General features: G+C 40.3%; 1 protein-coding gene across 5 annotated transcripts in view; it reads left to right on the top strand.

Moving 5' to 3' along the window:
* The first annotated feature begins 267 nt into the window (after nt 1-267).
* Nucleotides 268-23,404, top strand: part of PRDM5 (PR/SET domain 5) — an 85,172-nt gene continuing 62,035 nt past the window's right edge. For 3 of the 5 annotated variants that reach the window (XR_004240504.1, XR_004240505.1, XR_004240506.1), the window contains exons 1-8: nt 268-533; nt 5,213-5,296; nt 12,437-12,559; nt 17,248-17,431; nt 18,164-18,338; nt 19,052-19,144; nt 19,415-19,536; nt 21,625-21,704. Coding sequence is in view for 2 of the 5 variants with exons in the window: in XM_032110486.1 (XP_031966377.1) it covers nt 441-533; nt 5,213-5,296; nt 12,437-12,559; nt 17,248-17,431; nt 18,164-18,338; nt 19,052-19,144; nt 19,415-19,536; nt 21,625-21,704 (954 nt within the window). In the remaining 3 variants the exon portion in view is untranslated. The remainder of the gene's footprint in view (nt 534-5,212; nt 5,297-12,436; nt 12,560-17,247; nt 17,432-18,163; nt 18,339-19,051; nt 19,145-19,414; nt 19,537-21,624; nt 21,705-23,404) is intronic. The other 2 variants (XM_032110486.1, XM_032110487.1) reach the window with 2 other exon arrangements.

Genomic DNA, 23,404 nt, shown 5'->3' on the forward strand with positions numbered 1-23,404 from the left:
TTTTTTAGACAAAAAGTGTCACGTTTGCATGTTCATGAGGATGCTCAAGTTCTGGCTTTAGATCCGCGTTCCCTCAAAACCAACCCCCGAAAGTGAAGGATTACTTGGTTTCGAAGCGAAGCTGCCTTCACGCATTGGTGGAACACAAAAAAGGGGGATAAATCCGAGCGGGACACCGCCGCCCTCCGCCGTCCCCTCACGACGCCGCCATGGCGCCGCTCCCGCCACTGCCCCGCCGGGCGCGCGCGCCCCCTGCGGCCGCCCCGCCCCGTCCCGCGCGCTGGCCCCTCCCCTCAGGAGCCGGGAGAGCCCCGCATCCAGCCCCTCTTCCTGCCCCCTCCCCCGATCTCTCGCTCGCTGCTCCCGGTGGGATGGAAGTCCCCCGTAAGCCTCTTCCTTCTCCCCGGTAGCAGGCGGCGGGGCCCGAGTTCGGTGCAAAAATGCTGGGCATGTACGTGCCGGATAGGTTCGCCCTGAAGTCGTCCCGGGTGCAGGACGGGATGGGGCTCTACACGGCCCGCAGAGTGAAGAAGGTGGGTGATGGCGGGGGGACGGCCTCTCCCGGCCCGGCGGGGAGCGGCTGCCACGTATCACCGGGGAGCTGGGCGGCTCTCCCGCCCCTCTGCCCCGCTCCAAGTTCGCCTCAGCCGCGCTGTGCCCGCCCGGGCTCCCTCTGCTCACGGGAGGCACCGCCCGGCCGCTCCCCCCTCCCGCTTCAAGGAGCCTCCCGGGGCGCTGCCGCCTCAGGCGGGAAGGGGCGCGGGGGCCGGCGGAGGATTAGCTCTGAGGAATTTTATTTTCCCCGTTTTGTGACTTTTTTTAAAACTTTTTTTTTTTTTTTTTTTTTTTAAACTTGGTTTATGTGTCTGGCACAGCTGTGAGGGCAGCGCTCCCCCGGGCGGGACCGCCTCCCTGCCGGTCTGCACTCTGAGGGGAGGGGGAGCCGGCCGGGGTTCGCAGGCTCCTGTCACCCCCCTCACGGCTCTTCGGGCTCGGCGGGATCATGATTTAATTCCTCGTTTTGGCATAATAAAGCCTGGCCTCTGAACGATGTCATTCTGCTGAACTGGGTCTCATACCCCAACCAGGTGATGCCCCTTCACACCTCATAATTGAAAGTCTCTTGATAGTCTGGAATTCCAGCTGAGACTGTCCAGGTGGCTTGTTAGGACACATAAAGGCATACCAAAACGATGAACCTATCATTAGTATACTCTTCTCTGTGTTTTGTGTGTTTTGCTTTCCATCTTTGTCCTCATTTTGGCTCTGAATTTTTTTTCTAATTTTTCAGTGGTTTCATCAACAGGACTTTTGACACGATGGGGTGGAGGTGTCCCATTTTTAAGGTGTCCCTGAATGTTAAGGGCGGAGCTGGAAGGGGAACAATTTTATATAGTTTGGTTTTTAAGACTTCTCTATGGAGATTCTGAAGTTTCATTTGAAAACTTTGTGGGTTCACACAGCAAGGAAGGTTGTACACTGTTAGCAGTGGTTAATCCCTGGACTCAGAAATGGAGTGAGCTCTGGAGTGAAACTTATGGGAATCAGCATCCCGAGTTCAGAGGTGGGGGTCTGAGCTTTCATGCTTCACACTGGTGTCAGTTGAACCATTGGAGTTGCATGCTGGGACAAGTAGAGCATTTTCCTGCCTGAATTATTCCACCTCACTTTTGAACTTCATACGGACAAAGTGTGTGAGATCAGAGCTGTGCAGGCACCTAGAAAAAGTGTTGCAGGTGTCGTGTGTACTTCATGTGGACTGCAGAAGGTAAAGGCAGAGGCAGCTGTAGTAGAGTCTGTTTGTATTGGGAGTGTCTGATGACAGTGTTGGTTACAGACCTGTCCTTTGGCAGGGAACCCTCTGTGCTGGTAGCACAAATGGCTGTGGTGTGCCCTGGTCAGAAGAAAAGGCAGAGGAACCAACTCTTGAGTTGCTCTGTGGTTTATTAGAAGATACTCCTAAAATTTGTTGGGGGCCTAAGTACTGTGTTCTCTGTTGGGTGAAGGGTGGGTGTGTAAATAATGCAGGTGGTACATTGGACACAGCCAGACTCCATGTTACTCTTTTCCATGGAAAGAAAATTCACATCTGTAGTGCTCTTAATATGTTTCCTGTTTAGTAATGAGGCAGAAGAACTGCACTTCATGGCTGTGATAAAGCGTAACCTAGAGCTGTTCAATTAATTCCGTGGAGTTCTGGGATTGGGAGGAGGTGTTGAATGTGACACTTAATTGTGAAGTAAGACCTGTGTTGCTGAGTAGGAAATGCTGCACTGTTTTCTCTCTGCTGCTGTCACACAATTGCAGTTGTCTGAACTGAAAGTAAAAGAAAACATTGGGAGACCTTATAATCAGAAATTGCAGTACCAGCTCTCCAAGTGCTGTGGAGGCCTCTGAAAATTCTGCTGTTAGCAAAGTCTTGGTAATAGTACATTCTGAACTGCTGCTGCCTACCATCTGCTTGTGCACCTTCAGGCATGCGGGGCTTTCAGGTTTTTGTTTGTAATCATAAAAGGTGGAAACTTTCTGTTTTGTTACCTTAACAAAGCTATGATTCCTGTGTACTTTTCTGTTTTCCAGCAGCTGGCCTCAGGCTACAGAGCACCAGCATCAGGAGGCTCTTGGTGTAATCATCAGAGAGCCACTGCATTTCTTAGTGTTTTGCTGTGGCTGGAAGATTAGTCATTGCTGCTTTTTTGGAAGCAACTGTTGAATATAGCTTTTTCAGCATTGGAAAAATGTGCTTGTGTATACTGAATCATTTCTCTGACTTCAGACTGTGCTGTATGCCTCACGTTGATCAGAGGGGACGTTGAAGTCTTGAGTATGTTCTTGATTAATGTGTGTTGGCATATAACAACATGTTTATTAACCAGGAATAATGTGTGTGTGTGTGTGTATATATATATGTATACATGAAGAAAATGATCTGAAAGGCTAACAAATAATTTCACTTATCTCCATGGACCCTTGTGTTCCAAGACATCAGGTTTTGGTTTCCCTCTGAATTTGAGAAGCCGTAAAAAGTGCTTAGAAATCTGCATCACCTACTGCATCACCTAATGTAATTACAGTTACTCTGTGTTGGTGGACATGTTGCTTTTGCCATGGTTCTGAGCTTCCAGAAGGTCTTGAATACTGCAGTAGAGATTTCCTGGTTTGGAGTAGCTGAGATGGGAATGATGTGTGGTGTTTCTTGGTCTGAGCTGTTACTGAGCTTCATCCCAGCCGTGCTGTGGGCTTCAGGGATGGGTGAAATTGACACTATAGGTGCTGTACACATACAGCTGTATTTACCTGTTTCCACCTCCTTTGCTGATGAGGTAAGACAAGGAGGAAGTTTCAGCCTCAGTATTAAATCCTAGGATTTGAAAAACTGGTAGGGGAGGAACTCTGCCATTATTTATCAACAAAACGATGAAGGGTGGTATGGAAATCAATGAGAAGGAAGGACATGAAGTCCCAGAGTGCCAGTGTTTGCTGTCACTGCCCCTGTTTGGCTCCTTTGCTGCTCTGGGCTCCAGTTGCTGACTTCTGCTGTTCCTGTCTTTTTACCTTCTGCTTTGCGGCTCCTTGTAGTGAAATGTTCTTTGTGTACATGATGCCTTGAAGTGGCTACCTAAAAACAGAGGTTAGAAGAGAAGATTAACAGAATAAAGTTAAATATTTATTTGAAGGGCCTTCAAAGGTACACCTTGGGCAGTCAAGATGGACACCCGTGTCACTGATTCTTCACACTTCTGTAAGTTTGGTCCATTTGCATATCAGGGTTAATTCTCCAGTTATAATTTCAGTTAATGATGTAATTACCCCAAGTTTTCCCCTCCTCTCAAAGGCTTTTTGTTTACATATTTTGGGGCCTGGGACGACAAGGTGTCCTTGAAGTGCAAACTTAGAGGGGGTTTGTTACATCTAACCAGCAAGAGAGAGCAGAAGTTAACAGGCCGCACAAAACTTCAGAGTTAGACACTAGGCAGTACAGGATTTGAAAAATATAAAAGTTAAAACCTAAGGCATCACACATTTAAAAATTTACCTCTCAGTTCTGTTGCTTCATTCTGCAATGCCAATTTTCTTTTCCTTTGTTTATTACCACTTCAGGTTGAATTTTAAATACAAGGATTTTTTTTTTTTTTTTTTTTAATTTGATTTCTTGTTTCCAAGAGGGATGATCCTGGATGTTTTCCATTCCACTTTTTTCTCTTTACCTGTAGGCAACCTGTAAAAACTAAGCGAGAAGGGAAGCACGTAGCAGGCTATTGCTGGGAATATGGAATGTGCCTGGAGGAAGGGATATGTGGACAAGATCAATACTTTTATTAACCAAAATTCTGTTGTTTTTTAAAGAAACACCAAAGTTGCTTTTTAATATATACCTATAGTCTTTAATACTTACAAGTATACATGCTTTTGGATCTGAATGCTGCCTGAAGGAACACGGCATCCTGCATTCCAGGTTTTAGGGCCTGTCTGTGCAAATAAGGACAAGGCAGCGTGCGTGGGGGGAAGCTGGGCCTGTGGAAGAAGAAAGTCCTATTTAATTATTTTGCCCTGCTGCTCCTGTTCCTGTGACGTCTGTGCAGGAAAAAACCCCTGATGCCAAATACTTTTGGAAGAACATATCAATGGATGCTTTCACAGCGGGTGTTATGACTAGCAGGTGGTATAACATTTTAATTTTGTTTATGAAGGCTCAAATTAATTCACAAGCACGTGCATACTCCCTTACATTTTTAAACAAATCTCTCTGTATCATCAAGCCCTCAGTTATTCAGTGTTTTGATTTGTGGCACTTCAAAAAGTAGCGTTGCAAATAATCTCGCAAATAAATCTAATGTAAACTTGGTGCTTGCCAGATTCTTTGTTTTAGTTGGATGCCTGTTGCAAGGTGCTTCCTGAAAATTTTGTAAGAAATGTAAGAAATTTGACTTGTAAATTTCATCCTTATTTAAGATAAAGAAAAATCCGGCTTCCCAAAGGAGAAATAAGCGTGCAGAGGGAAGGTATGGTTCTCCAAAGTATGAAAAGAGTGGGAATGAGCTTCAAGTTGAACCCTCAAGGATGTGCACCTTCTTGGCATATAGTAGGACAATAAAGGAAAACTCTCCTTTTCTGTTTGAAGCTAAAAATTGCTCTGCTGGAGATGGGTGATTCACTTGCCTTTTTCTTTTTTACCCCTACTGATTCTTTCTCTTTGATAATTATTCCTTAGGGTGAAAAATTTGGTCCCTTTGCGGGGGAGAAACGAATGCCGCAGGAACTGGATGAGAACACAGACTGCAGGCTCATGTGGGAAGTGAGTAAAGTGACATCATCACACCTAGCAAGAACTGTTCTCAAAATTAAGTTTTACTGCAACAAATCCTTTCTATTTTTTTCCATAGCTTAAAGATTCCTGTAGTGAGATTTAGTACTTTTAAATTACACTGTCGGGGTGGAGGAGGGTTGTTTAAAACTAAAGAAAAAGGAAATGATAGTTTCTAATCACTGAAGTGTGAAAAAATACCAAGTCAAGCCAAATACAAATATAATAACACTGTGAAAAAGTATTAAAACATGTGAAAATAATTGAAAAAATTAAAATAATTTGAATTGGGAGGCAGATTGTAAGTTACAGAGATACAGATTTATGCTGATGGACACGTATCAGCTTATGGCTTCCTTCAGCTGTAATGTAAAACATTTCCTGGTATGACACTTGTGTTGGGATTTGGCAACTTAGATAAGTGAAGTTTTAAATTTTAGCAGCTTATAATGCAACGAGTAGTTGTGAGATTTTTCACAAAAGAGAAGCCTGGTACTATGGGCAGCTTTATATTTTTAATATGTATTAGGCAGGAACAGTAGTTTATACACCAGGTCTTGTAATTAGGTACACAACCCATCCTAGTTCCTGTTGTACCTGTGTGTGCCTGAAGTAAAATCTGAATTTACCAGTTGAGGAGACTGCACTAACTGAAAAATACTGGCAATAACAACATTCCCAACTTGTTAAAAATGCCTTCTTTGTGGTGCCTCTGTTCTGTCTTTGTAATCTTTATTTACTGCTGTAGTTCTTTGAGCAGAATTTCTTTTTTCCTCAGCCAAGCGTTTTCTATTGAACGCACATTTAGTCGTCTTTGACACTGAGGAGGGGACCCGTTCCTTACCTTTTCACCTTTCTCTGGTTAGAGGTGGAAGAAGGACTGTTACTTTTATTTTGTGGGGTATTGTACAAAAAAAGCTTATATTTGACATCTGGCCTAAAGTACTATCAGTGCATTTGAAAAATCTCTGGCATTAACATCACTGAGCAGCTTATGAAGAGAGCAGAGCATTGATGCGGCCTTAGCAGAGCTACAAATAGATTCCATACACTGGAAGGATGAGTGAGAGAATGTTAAAAGCCCATCTCATTTAACCCAAACTCAGTATAAATATCATGAGTGGTGAAGTATTCCTAGGTGAGTGCTAACTCCAGCCTGTGAAACCCTGTTTTCTCCCTTCCCTTTCTTTTGTCTGTTTTAATCTAGAGGTGTGCCTCAAATGCCCTTTCCCAGAGAAGAGGTGTGGACAATTTGTTCCCCTTTCCCTTTAGGTTATGTACTCAGAGCAACCAGTTTCATCCTCTTTGTTCCCAGCTGAAAACAGAGCAATACAATGTGCTTTTATTACAGATGTTTGCTGAGTACAGTACATGTTAATGGGCCCTGGCTCACTTGGCTCTTCCTGATGTTTCTGCAGGTTATTTCAAATCAGTGAAATGCTTGTGCTAGAACAAGGCTTTCAGAAAAGACAGTGGGTGGATTACAGCAATGAGAAGGTCTTTACGTTTGTTGGAAAGCTGGATGATTTTCCAGATTCCTCACTGCTGATGCTGGAATGAGATTTATCTGTTTCTGCAAGACAGAAAAGAAAAGGCAAATACATGTATTTACTGGTGACACTAATATGACCCCATTGACAGCAAATCAGAAAATGAGGTTTTTATGAGCTGTTTTAAAATAATTTCATAATATCTTACTGTAACCTAGTTTTGAGAGCCTTGAAAAGATTCCTGCATACCAAATTTTATGACTTCCTGAATGTTTTAACCCAAGTTGTTCATGTTTACTGAAGTTGATCTGAATGTGAGCTTTATAATATAATTTAAATCATGCTGGGAGTAGTCTTAAGTTGAGAATTGAGACCAGGAATGCAGAAAGTAAGACTTGAACAGTCCAAGTAGATGGTTATTCCAGAGCCTGTGGGAGGCACGCACAGAGACCGGCCAAGTTTGTGTGTAGTCAGCTGTACCAAAGATATTAAAAATAATTAATTTGAAGGCTATTGGAGGAAGGCACACTAAAGCCTGACTTCACAGTCTGATGGCAGTTAAAAACAAAAACATTTTCAGAGAGAACACCTTCAGAAAGAAGGCTTGAGTATAGAGGCTTTTTATAAGTACAAGGAAAAAAAATGGGCATTAGTGCAGCATTTCTTTCCTTGGCATGTGATGCCTGTGATCCAGGCTTCAATTTTATGGAATATTTTTCTGTGAGGAAGTTGGCCACATGCATTTCTAGTTGTGCAGAGTAGTGCTCTGTGATGTGGTCTGTTTTGATCAAGCCATTCCTTTTTCTCTGAGACCAGCATTGTGAGCTGGCATCTTTAAGGCATCACGTTGAGACAGAATTGCACGCATTATGTTTTCTTTTGGTCTCGGGCAAAACATGGGACCCAAAAAATTTATTGAGCCCAGTGATGTTGTTCAGAAAAATTCTGAAGATGTTAGAGTTTCTCTTTAAATTAAATATAGCAGGATGCCAATACTCTGCCTGTAACATGCATAGTTTTGAAGAAATCAAAGGTTTATACTTGCTCATTCAACAGATTCCAGGGAAGTGGGGCGGGTGGGAAGCATCCTTGATCTTGCTGTTATCTTTGTAAAGAGCTACAGGCCGAAATGTTTTATTTATGAGTGGTGTGATAGGAAGAAAAAAAACCGAACAAACCTGTGGTAACCATTTAGTTAGGAGTGATAATAAAAAGCCAAGAAAATGTGCAAATGGCGTTGTGCTTTTTCTTTCTTTCTGTTGTAAAAAGCCCTCTGTGTTATGCCCCAGCTCTCTGACTGTTGTGCTAGTGAAGGACACAGCTTGTTGCTGATGATGAGAGTTTTCTTCTTACTCTTAGCATCATCTCACTAGCACTTTGATTAAATGCTTCTTTGTGTGTATTAGTAAACTTGGCATAGCAGCTCAGAACTGTGTGTATTTGCTGGAAGAGCAAGTGCTTAAAGGCAAGAAGGAAATAATCTTTAGGTATTAAAAGTTCACAGATGTTTTTGCTCTGGAGGCTCAGATGTTCCTTTGTGAGGGGAAGATATCAGTTCATTTCTTTATATATGTTCAGTTCCTTTTCTTCATTATCCCTAACCAAGAAAGGGGGATTCATTTCACTCCTATTGGATTGTGGCAAGCATATACTTCTGGTGATGACTTTGGCAAATGTTGAAACAGGGAGGGCTGGAAAGATTTAGTCCGTCTTCAAATACTCTGACATACCATGAAGAAATGTTGGTCAGGGTTGGATGGAACATAATACGCCATGTAATGCTGAATGTTACATATTTCAGGTTGGGTTTCTGTCTATCTGCCAGGATCATGTTTTCTTCATTGTTACATTAAAACCAAAGAGATCAGCAATCAGTCTTTCAATGGAAGCCAGTGTTTGTGTTTATTTATATAAGAAAACGGAGTGAACTTAGTTTCTACTGCTTGACTCTCATCACTTTTGCTGTGACAGTTGTTTTCAGTTAAGTAAGCCTGCCTGAAAACTAGTGAAGGCAACCGAAAATCTGCTATTGGCTGCAACTAGCTTCAGATCAGGGCTGTGGTGTTTAGGATTGAGGTATAAAAAGTCAAGCACATTAAGCTTGGTGTGTTTTGGTGGCTTTCTTTTTTTTTTTTTTTTTTTTTTTTCCTTCTTTCTTTGATATCTTGCCTGTAAAATGTGCTTTTCTGGCATAGGAAGGCTTTTACACACAAGACATTAAGTCAAATTATGTCCATAGATTCATGATGAAATAAATCTTAATTTGATGAATTCTGTGTTTGCTTCAAGGTGAACATAATATTATAAATCTAGTTCTGAACAATATAGTCTTTATTTTTAATGTATGAAGACTACCTTCCCAGTCATTGTTGCTCCAATACAGTTTACATTGAAAACTGTTTGCTTCTAATGTTTTTTGTGTGCATCTTAATTTAATTTTCAGAAATGCTTTTGTTTTTCTCATTTCTTAAATGATCTGGGCTTTTACACAAGACAGAAATTGGTGCACTATCTCAGCTTCAAGTTTACGTCCCAGATTTTCAATTTTGCTAAATTAGTCCCAGCTGGGATAGATAGGTGTCCAAAGGATGAGAAGTCCAAAGTTATTAACGTTGTTATGAGCAACTCTGTTAAAACTTGTTTTAGTCATCTTTATCCATGTTAAGTGTATGATTTTGTATTAACTTTAGTGACTTTTGGTGCAGGCTCATTAATGATCTTTTTGGTTTTGGTGATGAGGAGAACCTACTGCTGAAAGTAACTGAGAGTGTTAACCTTCCATCTTCAGTTATGGGATATATTTAAGACGTTGGAAAGCATGTGTTGCTAGGCCGAGGTGTTTGTAGTCCAGTCTGAACTTACTGTAGAAGATCTCACACAGTTTGCTTAGGGAGATTTGGGTATCATTCCAGAGAAAGGGAAGTTCAACCCTGCTTCTGAAAGCTCCACAGAGTGTTAGCAGGAGTCTAGGAGTGAGCTTCCTGTACCCTTCTGTCCCTGGCAGGATCAGGTAATGTCCCTTCTGTCCCTGGCAGGGTCAGGTAATGTCATGCACCAGAAGGAGCTTCATTAGCATGGAAAACTGTTGCTGTGTGTTTTGGCTGAAGGAAAATGTCACATGCTGTCTCTGTCCCAGACTTCTTACTGTGTAAGCAAATCAGCAGTTGCTGCCTCAGGTTTCTTTTGCTAGAGTTATTTTAATGCTTTCTCCAGCAGTGTTAAAATGTGAATTCCTGCTCTGCAGTGAGCTCTATGATGGTCTGAACTCAGGGTGCAGCAGTATTGCATCTAGCTGTTTTATGCTATAACAATAAAAATCATATTTTCAGCTAATCAAAAAAAAAGCAATGCAGACAACACTACTTCTCTCTACATGATTGTTTGATGAACATAGATGTCTCGATTTAGAAATGTTTAGAAAATGGTTTCCAGAAAGCAGGCAGTGAGTTTACTGTCTTCAGCAAAGGTAACCATCTGCTTACTTGCTTCGAAGTTTTGGGGTTTTTTTGTTTTTCTCTTGCCAGGTGTGCATGGTAGAGCATTTGCAATACACTTGTGAGCATTTTAAAGTAGCATAAGTGACAAATTTGGATGTGTTTTGAAAATGGGGGGTAATTTCATTGCGGCATAAAAGGCTGGCAGATGGAATAGTGCCTGTTGCTGGTGGGCATTGCCAGCAGCTGAGGTGTTACTTAAGCCCGTTTAGGGTTTCATACAGGGTGCTTATAAATTGATCAGAGACACATTTTTTCCTGAACTCTTCTGTGGTGATCTGGTGCTTGTTAATGTGGCATCATTCAAATTGTCCTGATGGGCGTGGAGGTAGCACCTCACTCTGTGGGGTAACAGTGAATGTCATCTTACTGTGAAGGCATTTGACTGAATTCATTCAGTGACACCTTTTGTGTTGATTTTCAAGAGGATAATTCTTGGGCACCTCAGTTTGAGGTACATAATGTGGATATGTGTGTGCATTTTAGCTTTAAGTTTAGTTTGTTTAAGTGCTAGGTTTGGGATCCACTGCCATGGTGCTCAATGATCAGTTGATCATTTAGGAAACTCCCTATTCATGCAACCAGAAAAGTATTGGTTCATGTCACCAGTCTAGTCCATGCTAAGTACAGCGTTTTTGCAGTTTTTCTTTACTTTTCATGCTCACATGTGTGTATTCAATGCAGCATTATTTCTTTACGAGGTGAAAAAAGCAGTAGAAAATACAGAATGTTTTTAAGGGATTTATCGTATTCCTTTATCGATAGTTTCCTTATGTGTTAAAGCTCTGCTTCGTGTTTGGCATCTCTTTATGGATTGGCAGAGACTCTGAAAGCATAACTGAGATGACTGTGTATCACAGCAAATATAAATTATTCTTATATAATTTAAGGATCAAGCAAATAAAGAAAAATTGATGAAAAGTTAGATAGTGTAATGTATAGTTTTTATAATAGGACCTGGATTACTTCTCCTTCCAACTCAAAATCTGATGGAAGCCTTTATAGGAGCTACATGGTGGGCTCCTGTAACTTGTGCTTTGGTAGCTAAATCACAAAGCCTCTGTAGAACTGGGTGATTGTTACAGTATCACAGAATGGTTTGGGTTGGAAGGGACCTTAAAGACCATCCAGTTCCAACCCCCCTGCCAGGGACAGGGTTGCCACTCACTAGATCAGGTTGCTCAGGGCTTCATCCCATCTGGCCTTGAACACTTCCAGGGATGGGACATCTACAGCCTCTCTGGGAAACGATTGCAGTGCTTAGTGTCAGATAATATTGTTTCCAGATGCATTTCAGTGTGTAGGTTTGACACTTTTCACTGTGGTTAATCCATGTGTTGGAAAGTAATAGCTTTTAAAGTTTGAATGTTGGCACCTTTTCATGTGTCCTTTCTCCTTCAGAAGAGCACTAACGAACTTTGAAGATTCTTGCTTGTTTGCAGAACTACAGTAATTATTTTTTTTCTTAATCTGAGAGCAGTGTGCTGTCACCAGCTATTATTGTAATGGAATACAGTTTTTTTCTTTCTAATAATATCCTAAATGCTTAGGTAATTGAAGCAGTCATGCTGAAGAAATATGATATTGCATTCTATTAGAAACAAATATAGCAAGAATGTGAGCAATTTATATACAAAGCCATGAAGACAATCTAATTTTGATCTTACATAGCCGAATTCCCTAGCTCTTAGGAAATACCTGCTTTGGATACTTCTCGTTGACAGATGGAAAATAAAATCCATTCATTATATAAATAAATCACATGGAATAATAGTGTGGCTGTATGACCTTTTTGCACGACTCTCTATTGACTGGATCAGTGGAGGTTCAAGTGATCTATTATTTAAAATGAAACAAACAGGGTTTTTTGGCAGTGACAGATGTATTTTTCCAGCAATATGTCTTTGTGTTTTGAGGGAGGAGAATGACCTAGTTAATATTAAAGTTTTTGTTTCTGTTGTCTTCATTTTTTCGACATAAGCTGGGAATTTTGTTACAACTGTAGAAATTAGATGGATCTGTAATAAGGTCTAGATATGGAAATGGAGGTATATGATGTTTAAAGTGTTTTCTTCACTGAGTGGACAAAACCTGGACATATTTGGTATTTTAATTTTGCTTGGGGATTTTTTTTTTTAATGTTTCAGGTTCGTGGGAGCAAAGGCGAGGTCCTTTATATCCTGGATGCCAGCAACCCACGCCATTCTAACTGGCTGCGTTTTGTCCATGAGGCTCCATCCCAGGAGCAGAAGAACCTGGCAGCCATCCAGGTAGATTTGGTGGACTCCTCTCATTTGCTTCCTCTTACTGATTTACTAATTTGATCTCCTCCTTGGCCTTCATTTCTTGCAATAAAACTGCAAGATCTGGGGAAAGTGGTGAACTGTTTTTCTGTCTCTCTTTTTAGAAGAGAACTCTTGTGCTTAAGATAATACCATAAATAGGAGTGGTAGGATGGAAGATCAAAGAGGTCCTTAGGATCTGATGCTATTTGAAAGGTTGAAGGACTAATGATTTAGAGACCTGTATGTGGTTCATGCCAAACTTGGGTATGGGCTTAGGTGTGTGTAAAGCAGAAGCATGCATTTACATTATGGTTCAATAAAATTAATATTATATAATATGCATATTATATAATTTAATATAAATTGTGATGGATTTGAAAGGAAGTATGGTGCTGAAAATATTTAAGTAGAAAAGAGAATTGAACAATGTAATTATCTGATAGGATGATCATGTAGTGCCTGAGGATAAATTAATAAAAAAAAGATAATTATCTTGTCTTTTCTGTTGATCTGAATTTATCCAGCTTATTTTTTTTCATTTTTATAGTTGCCATTTGCAGCACGCTGTGGTAATGAGTTGCTCTGCTTTAATTATGTTGAAATATGCTTCTGTTTTTCTTCTAGAAACTTAATTTCACTTGATTCCCTAGTTCTGGTATAACAGTGAATAGTTATTTTATTTTTCTATGCCATCTTTGATTATATAGAGTTCTGTTACACCCATTCACTCTTACTTGACAGCTCTTCTCTCAAGCTGGAGTCTTAGTCTGATTTCTCACTTTTGGAAGTATTCTTTGACTTCACAGAATACAACAGAGACGAGATACTTTTCTAGTTCCAGCTGTTGTTCTTTTGGAGATTACGAAAGAAATTCGCTATCTGCTTTTTTTTTCAGCAGCTCAGTTTCACAGTAAATTAATGGCCACTCCCACATAAGTAAGAATTACATGACTGTGAAATTTTTTTCTCAAAGTGTATACTTGACAAAATGTGGTTTCAGGCTCACTTAAGGTATTTGCTGATGTAATCCCAATTTGCAAGCAATCATGAAAAGGAGAATTAATTATCAACTAGTAGCATAAAATTACTAGTCTGCTTTTTCATCGTGAGATGATTTTTTTTTTCCCCAAGGACTAGCTTGCAGGTCCCTGACAAAAGAATTATAGTTTATTTTGAGGCCAGACAAAAAAATTTGAATTTTTCCATGCCAAGAAAACAAAAGTTCATTTCTGATATAATTGATTGTCCTCCTTATGGTACCAGATGGGAAAGGCTCTCATACATGAGGTGTGATTAGCACCTCAACAGTGCACAGTCATTGTTAGCAAATGCAAAGTAAGGTTGACAAGAGGGAGCAGTGTGAACAATTAATGTTTGGTATTATCTTTCCAGTAAATGACCTGAGCTTCTGCGTAGAAGCTTTAATGGAATATCCACTGCATACCAGTGGGTTTCGTCGTAGGGAAAGTGATAGAAACAAATAATAATTTACTGAATTATTTCATAAGGTTTTTTAGTACCTTGAAGCCTATCATAACACAGAATATTCAGCTGGAAAAATATTCTAGCCTTCATGAGGAGCTATTACTAAGAAGTGCAGTATGGTCTAAGAACACAGGACAAATGTCAGAATTGCTGTAGTAGTTTAGCCTTGGGTTCTGTTTTGTCTCACATTTGTGTCTCAAAGGTTTTCTGCCTTGCCCTGCAATATAACATTATGGGACTAGATAAGGAGAGAGAGCTGAGGCTTCTGTATCTCCTTGGTGTGGTTCAGGTGCTGTATTTTAGATGAGGTATAATCTGAGTTCCTGGGCTGTGCGTGGGGTGTGTGTGTGTGAAGTCATCTCCATGCATTTCCTGGATTGTGTTTGTTGCCCTCACAGACATTGCCTGTATTGGTTTCACCTCTGCCAAACTTGACATCCTGGAGCTGCAGGCAAAGACTGGGAAAGGCAGTGTGTTTGTTTGGAGAGGTATCCAGGGACAGCTGGCAGAACAGGTAGGCTGAAGAGCTGGTTTGCTGCCAGGGAATTGGATACAGAGAGAAGTCAGGTAACACTTTGTGGGCACAGAGGGAAAGTGATTAAGGACTAGGGAGGCTGGGTTGGAGCCAGCTGCTCAAGCTCTGAAGGATGGAAAAGCCCTACACTCCCTCAGGTAACACAAGACTATGTGCTGCTTCCTCCTCCTGTGTTTTAAGCTTTCAGGGGTGATGACATAAGTGTTTTATGCTTTTGGATGAAAGTGTGATGGACTGTCAGTGATTCCATGTTCCCTCTTACAAAGCAGATATGAAGGTGTGTAACTGTATGGAAAAGCCAAGAATTTGCATGGAAGAGGTGCCTGTAGTGGACCAAAAAGGAGATAGCAAGGGCTATTGGAACTGGAAAACTGTATTTGCTGAGCAGGTCTGTGTGGCTTATAGTGTAAAAGACGACAGTGGAGGCAGAGGTGAGGGAAACAAGACTGAATAATAAACCAGGAATAACGTGAAGGGAAGTTATGATGCCCCCCATGATGAACACTTGGAGTTTCTCCCAAGGACCTTTGTGGTCTGCTGCAGATGAATGTTAGGAAAACAGCCAGCATGGTCTGAGCAGATGGGCAGGTGGCATGGCTGCAGATGTGTTCTTAGAAACAGGAGGGTTATTAAAATTATTTAAGAGAGTGGTTACTGTGTTTCCGATGTCTGCATGTACGTAGATTAATGTGATTCATGCAGGTGCTGCTGGTAGAGGCAGAGGTGTAAATTCTTCTGTGGTTTCTGGAGAGCTTCCATTGCCTTCACTCAAAATGCTGCCTTGAGGAGCTACTACAGTGTGGGTGTATATTGATTAATTAGTGCTCTGAATACCTGACTATTAGCATTTGTTTGGCTGGAAAAGCCAAACAAATTAACCTTGGAGGAGAAATGAGTTTAGATTGGGCTAACACCAAAGCTAATTTCTTTCCAATGCAAATGCAATCCAGAGCACTCAGGCATTGACAGTTCTTAGTACTTTGAGCATTGCTTTTGCCTGGGATACATGACTTTTTCTTTTCTTTTTTTAATTTTGAAATTTTCAAAATCTTAGTTTCCAAAAATTCTTTTCATTATTATTTTTGGTAAGCCATTAATAGATATGTGCTTCCCTTCATGAGGTTGTCTCGCTTTTAGAATAAGATTTTCCTAAACAGTGATGTACTGGAGGTTTACCCCAGGGGTTTTGTCCCGTCTCTGTGGAGACTGAGTGTAGAAAGACCTTTTACTTTTCCTCATGTCAAGAGTTTCCGTACATGATTTGTTTTGACTTCAGACTGTAGTGAATTAAAGGTCTCTGCGACTTGACAGAGACATATGAAAACCAGCAAGCTGTAGATGTGTGCAGAGGTTAGGTTGGCATACTCAGATATCTGGACTGCAGAATAGATCTTGAGAAAAAAAAATCCTACTTTTTTTTGTTTTCCAATGCTGCTGTTGAGATAAGGACAGAGAAGTGGTGCATCCTTGAAAGCAGCAGCTCTGTCAAGTCTGCTGAATTAAGTAGGTTTCACTCTTGTGTGACGGTATCTTGAGTAAAATATAACAGACCTTCTACAGCTCGAGGAATGCTACATCCCTGTTGACAGTTTAAATTAATCTTAGTGTATTACAAAAATTAAAAATCATTATCTTGTCCTTGCTCAAGGAAGCTTGTTACAAAATATATGGCTCGATGCAGGGTAAAGAAGCTTCAGTTAACTTTTCTGGGTGTTAATCAGATAAGCTTTAAGATTTATGATAGAACTTGGGAGTCTTCATTGCATAAAAATGAGTCTCCTTCAGTGCTTTAGGTAGTAGTACCTAAAGCACTTGGTTCATATATAGAAAGAAAAAAGGTATCTCTGAATATCACTTTAGGGGACAGATGTACAGATTCCTCCGCACACCCCACTGTGCCGGCGTTGGTAACTTTAATTAAGTGTTGTCAGGCCCAAAGTTGTTAGCTTATGTAGGTATTTGGAATTTTGTTCAGGCATTATCAAGAAGGTTTTAGAGCTTATTATTATGTAGTTTGTCCTGTCGTGCAGAATGTGGGCTGGATCCTTTTGTGGGGCTACGCTGATTTAAACCAGCACAGGGTTTAAAGTGCATTTTCCAGATGTGCCTGTTAATTTGATAGTGAAGATAACTGAGCAGAGGTGAAAGCCTGTTTGAGAAGGCTGGGGATCTTAAGGAGAGAGAGAGAGAGAGAGAAAATAACACTATGTAAACATGGTGCTGAAAGCTGTGTTAGAATTCCTGCAGTCAGCTGGGGAGAGAGATAAAGCTGTGTTGGTTATCTAAGTTTTGCTGGGTTTCTGATCCTCAAATATTTCATTTTCAAACTCTGAAGTTCTTGTCAAGTAGAGGGTGGCAGGAGAGGACTTTAATGCCACCTCCACGTTGGTCTAAACTACAGGGAATAGTGGAAAAGCCTCACAGGTGAGGCAGGGGAATATTTCCAAAATAGCAGAATACAAATGCTCTCTATCCATGCAGCCACATTGGGAAAGAAGTCTTAGCAAGGCTGTTGTAGCATTGTGCTCCCTGAGGTATGGAGCCAACCCTTCCATGCTTGAGGGATAATATTAGTTCAGGGTCTCATACTTGTGTCTAGGTTTTTGTTTTTCTGACATAATTGTTCATTGCCTCTACTTACTGTTGGCAACAGGAAGGGGAAAATATTTTCTATTTGGCTGTGGAAGATATTGAAACAGACACAGAGCTTTTGATTGGGTACTTGGACAGTGACATGGAAGAAGAGGAGGAGGAGGAGGAAGTAGTAACAGTTATCCAGGAAGATGAAGACAGTGGCAGCAATAAAGAAGTGCAACCAGCTGGTGAAAAAATTGCAGGTGAGCAATGTGTAAAATATAGGGTCACTTGAGAGCGTAAAAGTGGTAATGAAGAAAGGGAATGCTGACTGTATAGGACTGGGGAACTGGAAGGTTCCTGGGGTTTAATCTGAGTTCTTGCATTATTTTTATCTCTTTATTTGGGTTTGAGTTGAGCTTCTTTGCCTAATAAGGAGAAGCCAGTCAATTACTGAGTGAATGAGTGAGCCTGGATTTCTTTAGTAGCCATTAATTTTTGAACTAAAAGCAGAGTTTGTTTCACCTGACACACAGGGTTATGAATGCTGAGCTTTTGCTCTTAAGAGGGGTAGTTTCCTTCTTACTTAGGTGGGAGAGAAACAAACCTTTCATAAAGCTGTTCAGCCAATCCTAAGGTAAGCTGTCCAGGAAAAGGAAGGTGAGATGAGCTGTCTGGGGAATTCTCAGCATCTTTATCAAACATAAAGATGAATTTATGAATGACTAATTGCACTGAGGTTCCAATTGAGTTGAATGAGTCATTTGGGCCAACAGTCTAAGTCACACCCATCTTAATACTTTGCATCCATTTTCAGTAATGCTGATGGTAATCCAGTTAAGATAGGCTGTCTGTAATCCCTTCAGAGACTTTGTTTTTTTGTGAGTTTCATGCCACCGTTTTGCATAATCTGTTTCTGGCAGAGAGTCTCTCTTAATGTAACCAAAAAACCTGGGAACTATTCCTTTACATTGGTTTTGCCTCCAATCATGCAGATTCCCTCACCTGTAAGCAGGACCATGCATGCCCAAACTGTGAATCCAGTTTTCCCAGCCAGGAGATCCTAGCTGAGCATCTGCAGACTTTGCACCAAAAACCCAGTGAGGAAAAGGAATTTAAGTGCCGAAATTGTGGAAAGAAATTCCCCGTTAAACAAGCTCTACAAAGACAGTGAGTAGAAACAGGAGTGTTTTTTCAGGGATCATTTAAATCAATTTCATTCAATCATTTATTTCTGTTGACCTAATCACAATCTAAGCTTTAATTTTTATGCATCTGTATTTATACCCTTACCCTTTGCTTTAATCTTTTAATGTGTTAGTTTCTCATGTTTGTTGTAGACGTCAATGGGAGTTGCAAAAATGGCGACAATTTTTTATGTGTTAGAGTCATACACTGTAGACCAGACCTGAGCAGCAGTTTGGTGCAGCATTGCTGGTCTCCATCTGTAGAATATTTAGTAGTTTAGGAGGTGTAATTTTCAAACTGTGGATGTTGGTACAGAACTAAAGATGTAGAACAGAAAAGAAAACCAGTGCTTCATGTTTGCTTAATTAAATATTTGGATGATGGTAAAAGAAATAGAAACATGAAAGATGTGAGATTTAAGAACACATCTTTATTGTCCTTGAGAGTAAATAGGCAGTTTTGTCCCTAAAGTCATATATCTTAGAATTATGGTTCTGTACATAATTGGTTTGTCTTTTGTTGTTTATGTATGTATTTTCTTACAATTAGATATATTACTTTTTATTGTACATTTAATTACAGGTTCCAGATTGTTCACCTACTTTTTGTAAAGCTGTATATATTTTTTTAGTTACTTCGAGCCTGTGTAAGTTGTACAGTGTTGTCCTTACTTGGTTTTTTCCTTTGTTTCATAGTGTCCTTCAGTGCACAGAGAATATCAGTCCAGGAGACTCCTCAAGAAGTTTCCAGTGCTCTGTTTGCAATACTCTCTTCAGCTCGGAATCGAGGTTTTGTGTCCGAGTTACTACAGGACTGCTGTCATGTCCTTGCTGGCCTCCCTTTGCATGTTAGCTTTCCAAAAGCTTGGTAGTGTTTGGGAATCCTAACAGGGCAAGGACTCAAATGCTTTGATTCCTCTCTGCTGTAAGTAATGCATGAGGTGGCCTTGGAACTCTGCAGTGCAGCATGTGTTCAGCTCCCAGTACTTGCTACAGCTCTGGTTTCTGGAGACACTGCCTGATGTGGGGCTTTTTTCCTCTCTGTGTTATCCCATGTAGTTATGAGCAGCACAAGGAGGCGTGCAGAGGGGATGCCAGGTTCATATGCAAGGCAGATAGCTGTGGGAAGAGGTTCAAGAGCAAGGATGCCCTGAAAAAACACAAAGAAAATGTTCACAGTGGTAAGAAAGAGTTTAATGTTTCTTCAGAAAAATCCCTCTGATGTGTTCTTTAGCCTTAAATTTGCAAATCAGAGTAAATATTGTCTTTGGTTTCTTTTTTAATGGATTCATTTGTATCAAAAAGAAAATTAAGAAGCAACTAATTGCAGGAGTAACTATTTCCCCTCTCCCTGGGAGAAATTATTGTAAGCCAGATGAATCATTAGTCTCCTGCAGAAAATGTAATAGGAATCTTGACAACTTCAAACTAGGCAAAGAGTAGATGAAGCAAAGGTTTCGTAGTGAGGAGAATCAACCACTGGCACAAACTGCTACAGGAAATGGTGAGTTCTTGATTTTTTGGTATTTTCAGGACAAAATAGGACATCTTTTTTTGCTTAATAGAACAATTAGGCTCGATAAGGGTGTTGCATAAAATCCTATAGCATCTGTTGTGCAGGAAGCCAGACCAGACCATCCACTGGTCCTCTTTGGCCCTGGTGTGTTTGTATCTGTGCGCTGTGAATCCATAGTTTTCACTCAAACTTCACTCTCTTCTAATGAAAGGGCAAAATACTGCTCTCGGGTGCAAAATGCAGATCTCAGTCCTAGAATTCTGCACTCTCCCTGTGTGTCCCCTCCATGCCAATGGAAGATCATTATGTGTGGGGACAGCAGAATTCCAGAGTGCAGAGAAAACAGTGTTCAGTTGATGGTGACAGCACTGAGATGTTTTTTAAGATTTTCAGTCTCTTTTCTCCTGTCAAACTCTTGCAGTGTAGAGAAAACCTTCTGTAGTCATTCTTACAAGAGATTATCTCCTTTTTCTGGTGTCTGTAAGAATTTTTTTCATTGAGGGGCACTGTTATGTTTAGACTTAGCTTATGTCAGTTATGTAGTAGTATATGAATTCCACAGTTCTCCTGGATCACTCCAGACATGATGGAGAGTGGGTCCATGCAGAATATTTTTTCTCTGCTGGCACAATGAGCAGAGCTTTTAGTTTACCATTTGTGAGTTGTAGAAGTCACAACCGGTGTCAGTGCAGGAAGGAAAAGAACCTTCTGCTAGAAGACACTACTGTTTGGGGACACTTCTAGAATTCCTTTCTGCTTTGTGTTACCTAGAGGCACGGGAAGGTGGACAGGATTGTTGTGTGTTGCCTGTTAAACAAAGCTATGACCAGACACTCCCTGTCACCTTCCTTACCTCTGAAAGTGACTCATTAATGTCCTTCTAAGTTGAAGCACTAAGTGTATTCCTGTGTTATGTATCTGTTTGTGTCTATAAATACTTGTCATAAGTTTTATAACTTTGTACTTTTACAATCTTTTTGCTGTTCAATGTAGTATGAACATGTTTTACCTAAGCTAGGAACCATCTTGCATAGGCATCTTAAATGATAATAGAATAATTATGTTTATGGTGGCTTTGTCTTGAAATAAAATAGCTTAGTGGGTTATTAAAGTGAATCTCTAAAGGTAAGGAAAAGACAAACTCCATTAAATGCCCTGTGACTTTTTAAAGCAGATGTGAAAAGGGAAGGAAAATATGTCTGGTAGGTGACCTATAGCTTGTTTTGTAATTTGCATTTTAGACAAGATTGGAATTCATGATCTGGTGCTCATACAATTTCCCTGGTTTTTTTCAGTGAAAGACCATTAATGATATGTTATTTTATGTAGTAGGATGCTTTCTAAATAGACAAAAATGGGAAATGGTGATTTTAACTTAAGTTTGAGTTTTTATTGTTTCTGCACTACCTCCTGTATTGATTTCTAGATGAAATGAACTGTTCAGTTGCCAAGCGAGTTGTTCTCAGTTGTGAATTGTGGTCTTCATGTGGGATTGGTGGTGTATGGTAACATCTATTTGAAGGGTTTTTTTCTTTATTGTTCTGGTTTTCTTAATTTACATTCCACCAGTAACTGGTTTGTTGGACACCCACAGAGAACTGCTGATATGGAGCACTTTGAAGATGGGATACAAATGTAAAAATCCTATGTCAGTCAAATGACCTGTGAAAAGTCACAGGCTTAGTGGAAATATTTAGGTTCTTTCTTAGCACTTCCTCTTTAAGATGTTGGTGGTATTTTGTTTCTGTTTCAGGAAATTCTAGGAAGAAGCTGATGTGTTCAGTGTGCAATAAGAAATGTTCCTCAGCAGCAAATCTCCAGGAGCATCGAAAGGTCAGTAAGATGAAGGCTGACTCACAGCAGGCTCTGACTTCCCTGAGATGTGAGGCTCTGCTGCTTAGGTCACTTGAAAGCTGCTGCAGAGCAAGCCTTTGGGTGATCTCTTTCATGGTTACAAAGCCAACCTGTTCCGGTGTGGGTATTTATTTTTGTAATCACACTTGCTTAAACCAAGTATCTCCCTGAAGTTTTCATGCATCTCTCACCAAATGCAAATACGTTTGTGCACTCCAGCATTAAGTCAGAGTTGCCTGCTGTTCTTCAGCATTCTTAAGCACTAAGCTAAATCTAAAGTGTGTTATGTAATCATAGCATACATATAGACCATAAAATAGGTCATGAGCTTTCAGTTTTTGTACAAAACACAACAATTTCCTTACTGCTTTTTGACATACCACTTAGGGGAGTTATTTCTATTGTAGTTATGCAGCAGTAAGAAAAAAATTCTTCCTCAGCCCCAAATTTTTAATGTCTTTTTGTTTATGGACATAATCTTTTATAACCAGAACAGGAGGGGTTAACAGTTGGAAAAGCATCTACTTGAAATAAGGGTGTTCCTGTAGAAATACAGATGGACCATGAATATGAGATTCTGAATCCATTATACCCAAAGGAAGTCCCTGCAAGATTAATTTGATAAACCACAGAAACCCAGGAGAATCTGTTTTTGCAAAAAGATACATTGTACTGTTTATCAGATTAACTGTAAGTCTTTAATAATGCCCTGGTTGTAACCTGAATCCGTTGAGGATATAAATGATATCAATTAAAATATGTTGTTGCAAAGGAAAGGGTGGGCCCCCTCCTTTTTAATTTGTTTTTCTCCTTGCTTGTGTTAGTATGTCCTGCATTTCTTGTCTAATAGGGCTGTACTTTGTTATCATGGTGTGCCTTGCCCCACATGTCATTACAAGTTTTACACATTGGCACAGGTTTTACACATCAGGCCTTGAAAATGCAAAATATCCTGGTTAGTATGCCCATTTTATTAAATGCTTGTTCTATTTCAGTAGTTGTAATTTTGTGCAGACACTGTGACACACTAACAAGCTTCTCAAATATCACTGATTGTGTCTCACCTTGAGAATCACCATGAGGATTTTGTGCATAAAACTTTGTTTACTCTTCTTGATTGGCTTTTCTTTTAAAATATCCAGAAAATGGGTATTCCAGATTTACACACTTATATCAGATAGTGAAGGAGGTTGCACATAGTAGTACTCATGCTGTTTGTTTGCTTGAATTGATTTCTTTCTGTAGGAAGTGTGGCAGGATCATCAGCATTGCCAAAAATATTTGTACAGGCAACAAAACCACTAAGAAAATAATAGGTGAAACCAGGAGAAAAAGATGAATTTTCCCCCTATCCATTTCAATGTAAGGAAACAAAAGTAGAGAATAAAATGATGAAGTAGAAAACAAGCCCAAACAACAGAAAGAAAGAAGTCTGACAAGCACAGAGAAAGGAGGTAAAGAGGGTGGCTCTAGGGAGATGGACATTTGTTTGCTTTCTGAAGACATGGGCATTCATGTCATCTTTAATTTGAACTCATTTTTAGCTTTGTGTGTCTTGTGCACTGCTTGTGCCTTAACTGGCTAAAGATAAGCCCTTCCTTAGGCATGCACAATTAAACCTTGCTGTTGTCATCCAGACTGCTGCTTGTACCACGCTAGTTTTTGGTGACATGCCTTGG

The sequence above is a fragment of the Corvus moneduloides genome, chromosome 5, assembly GCF_009650955.1.
Source record: "Corvus moneduloides isolate bCorMon1 chromosome 5, bCorMon1.pri, whole genome shotgun sequence".
Taxonomy (NCBI): domain Eukaryota; kingdom Metazoa; phylum Chordata; class Aves; order Passeriformes; family Corvidae; genus Corvus; species Corvus moneduloides.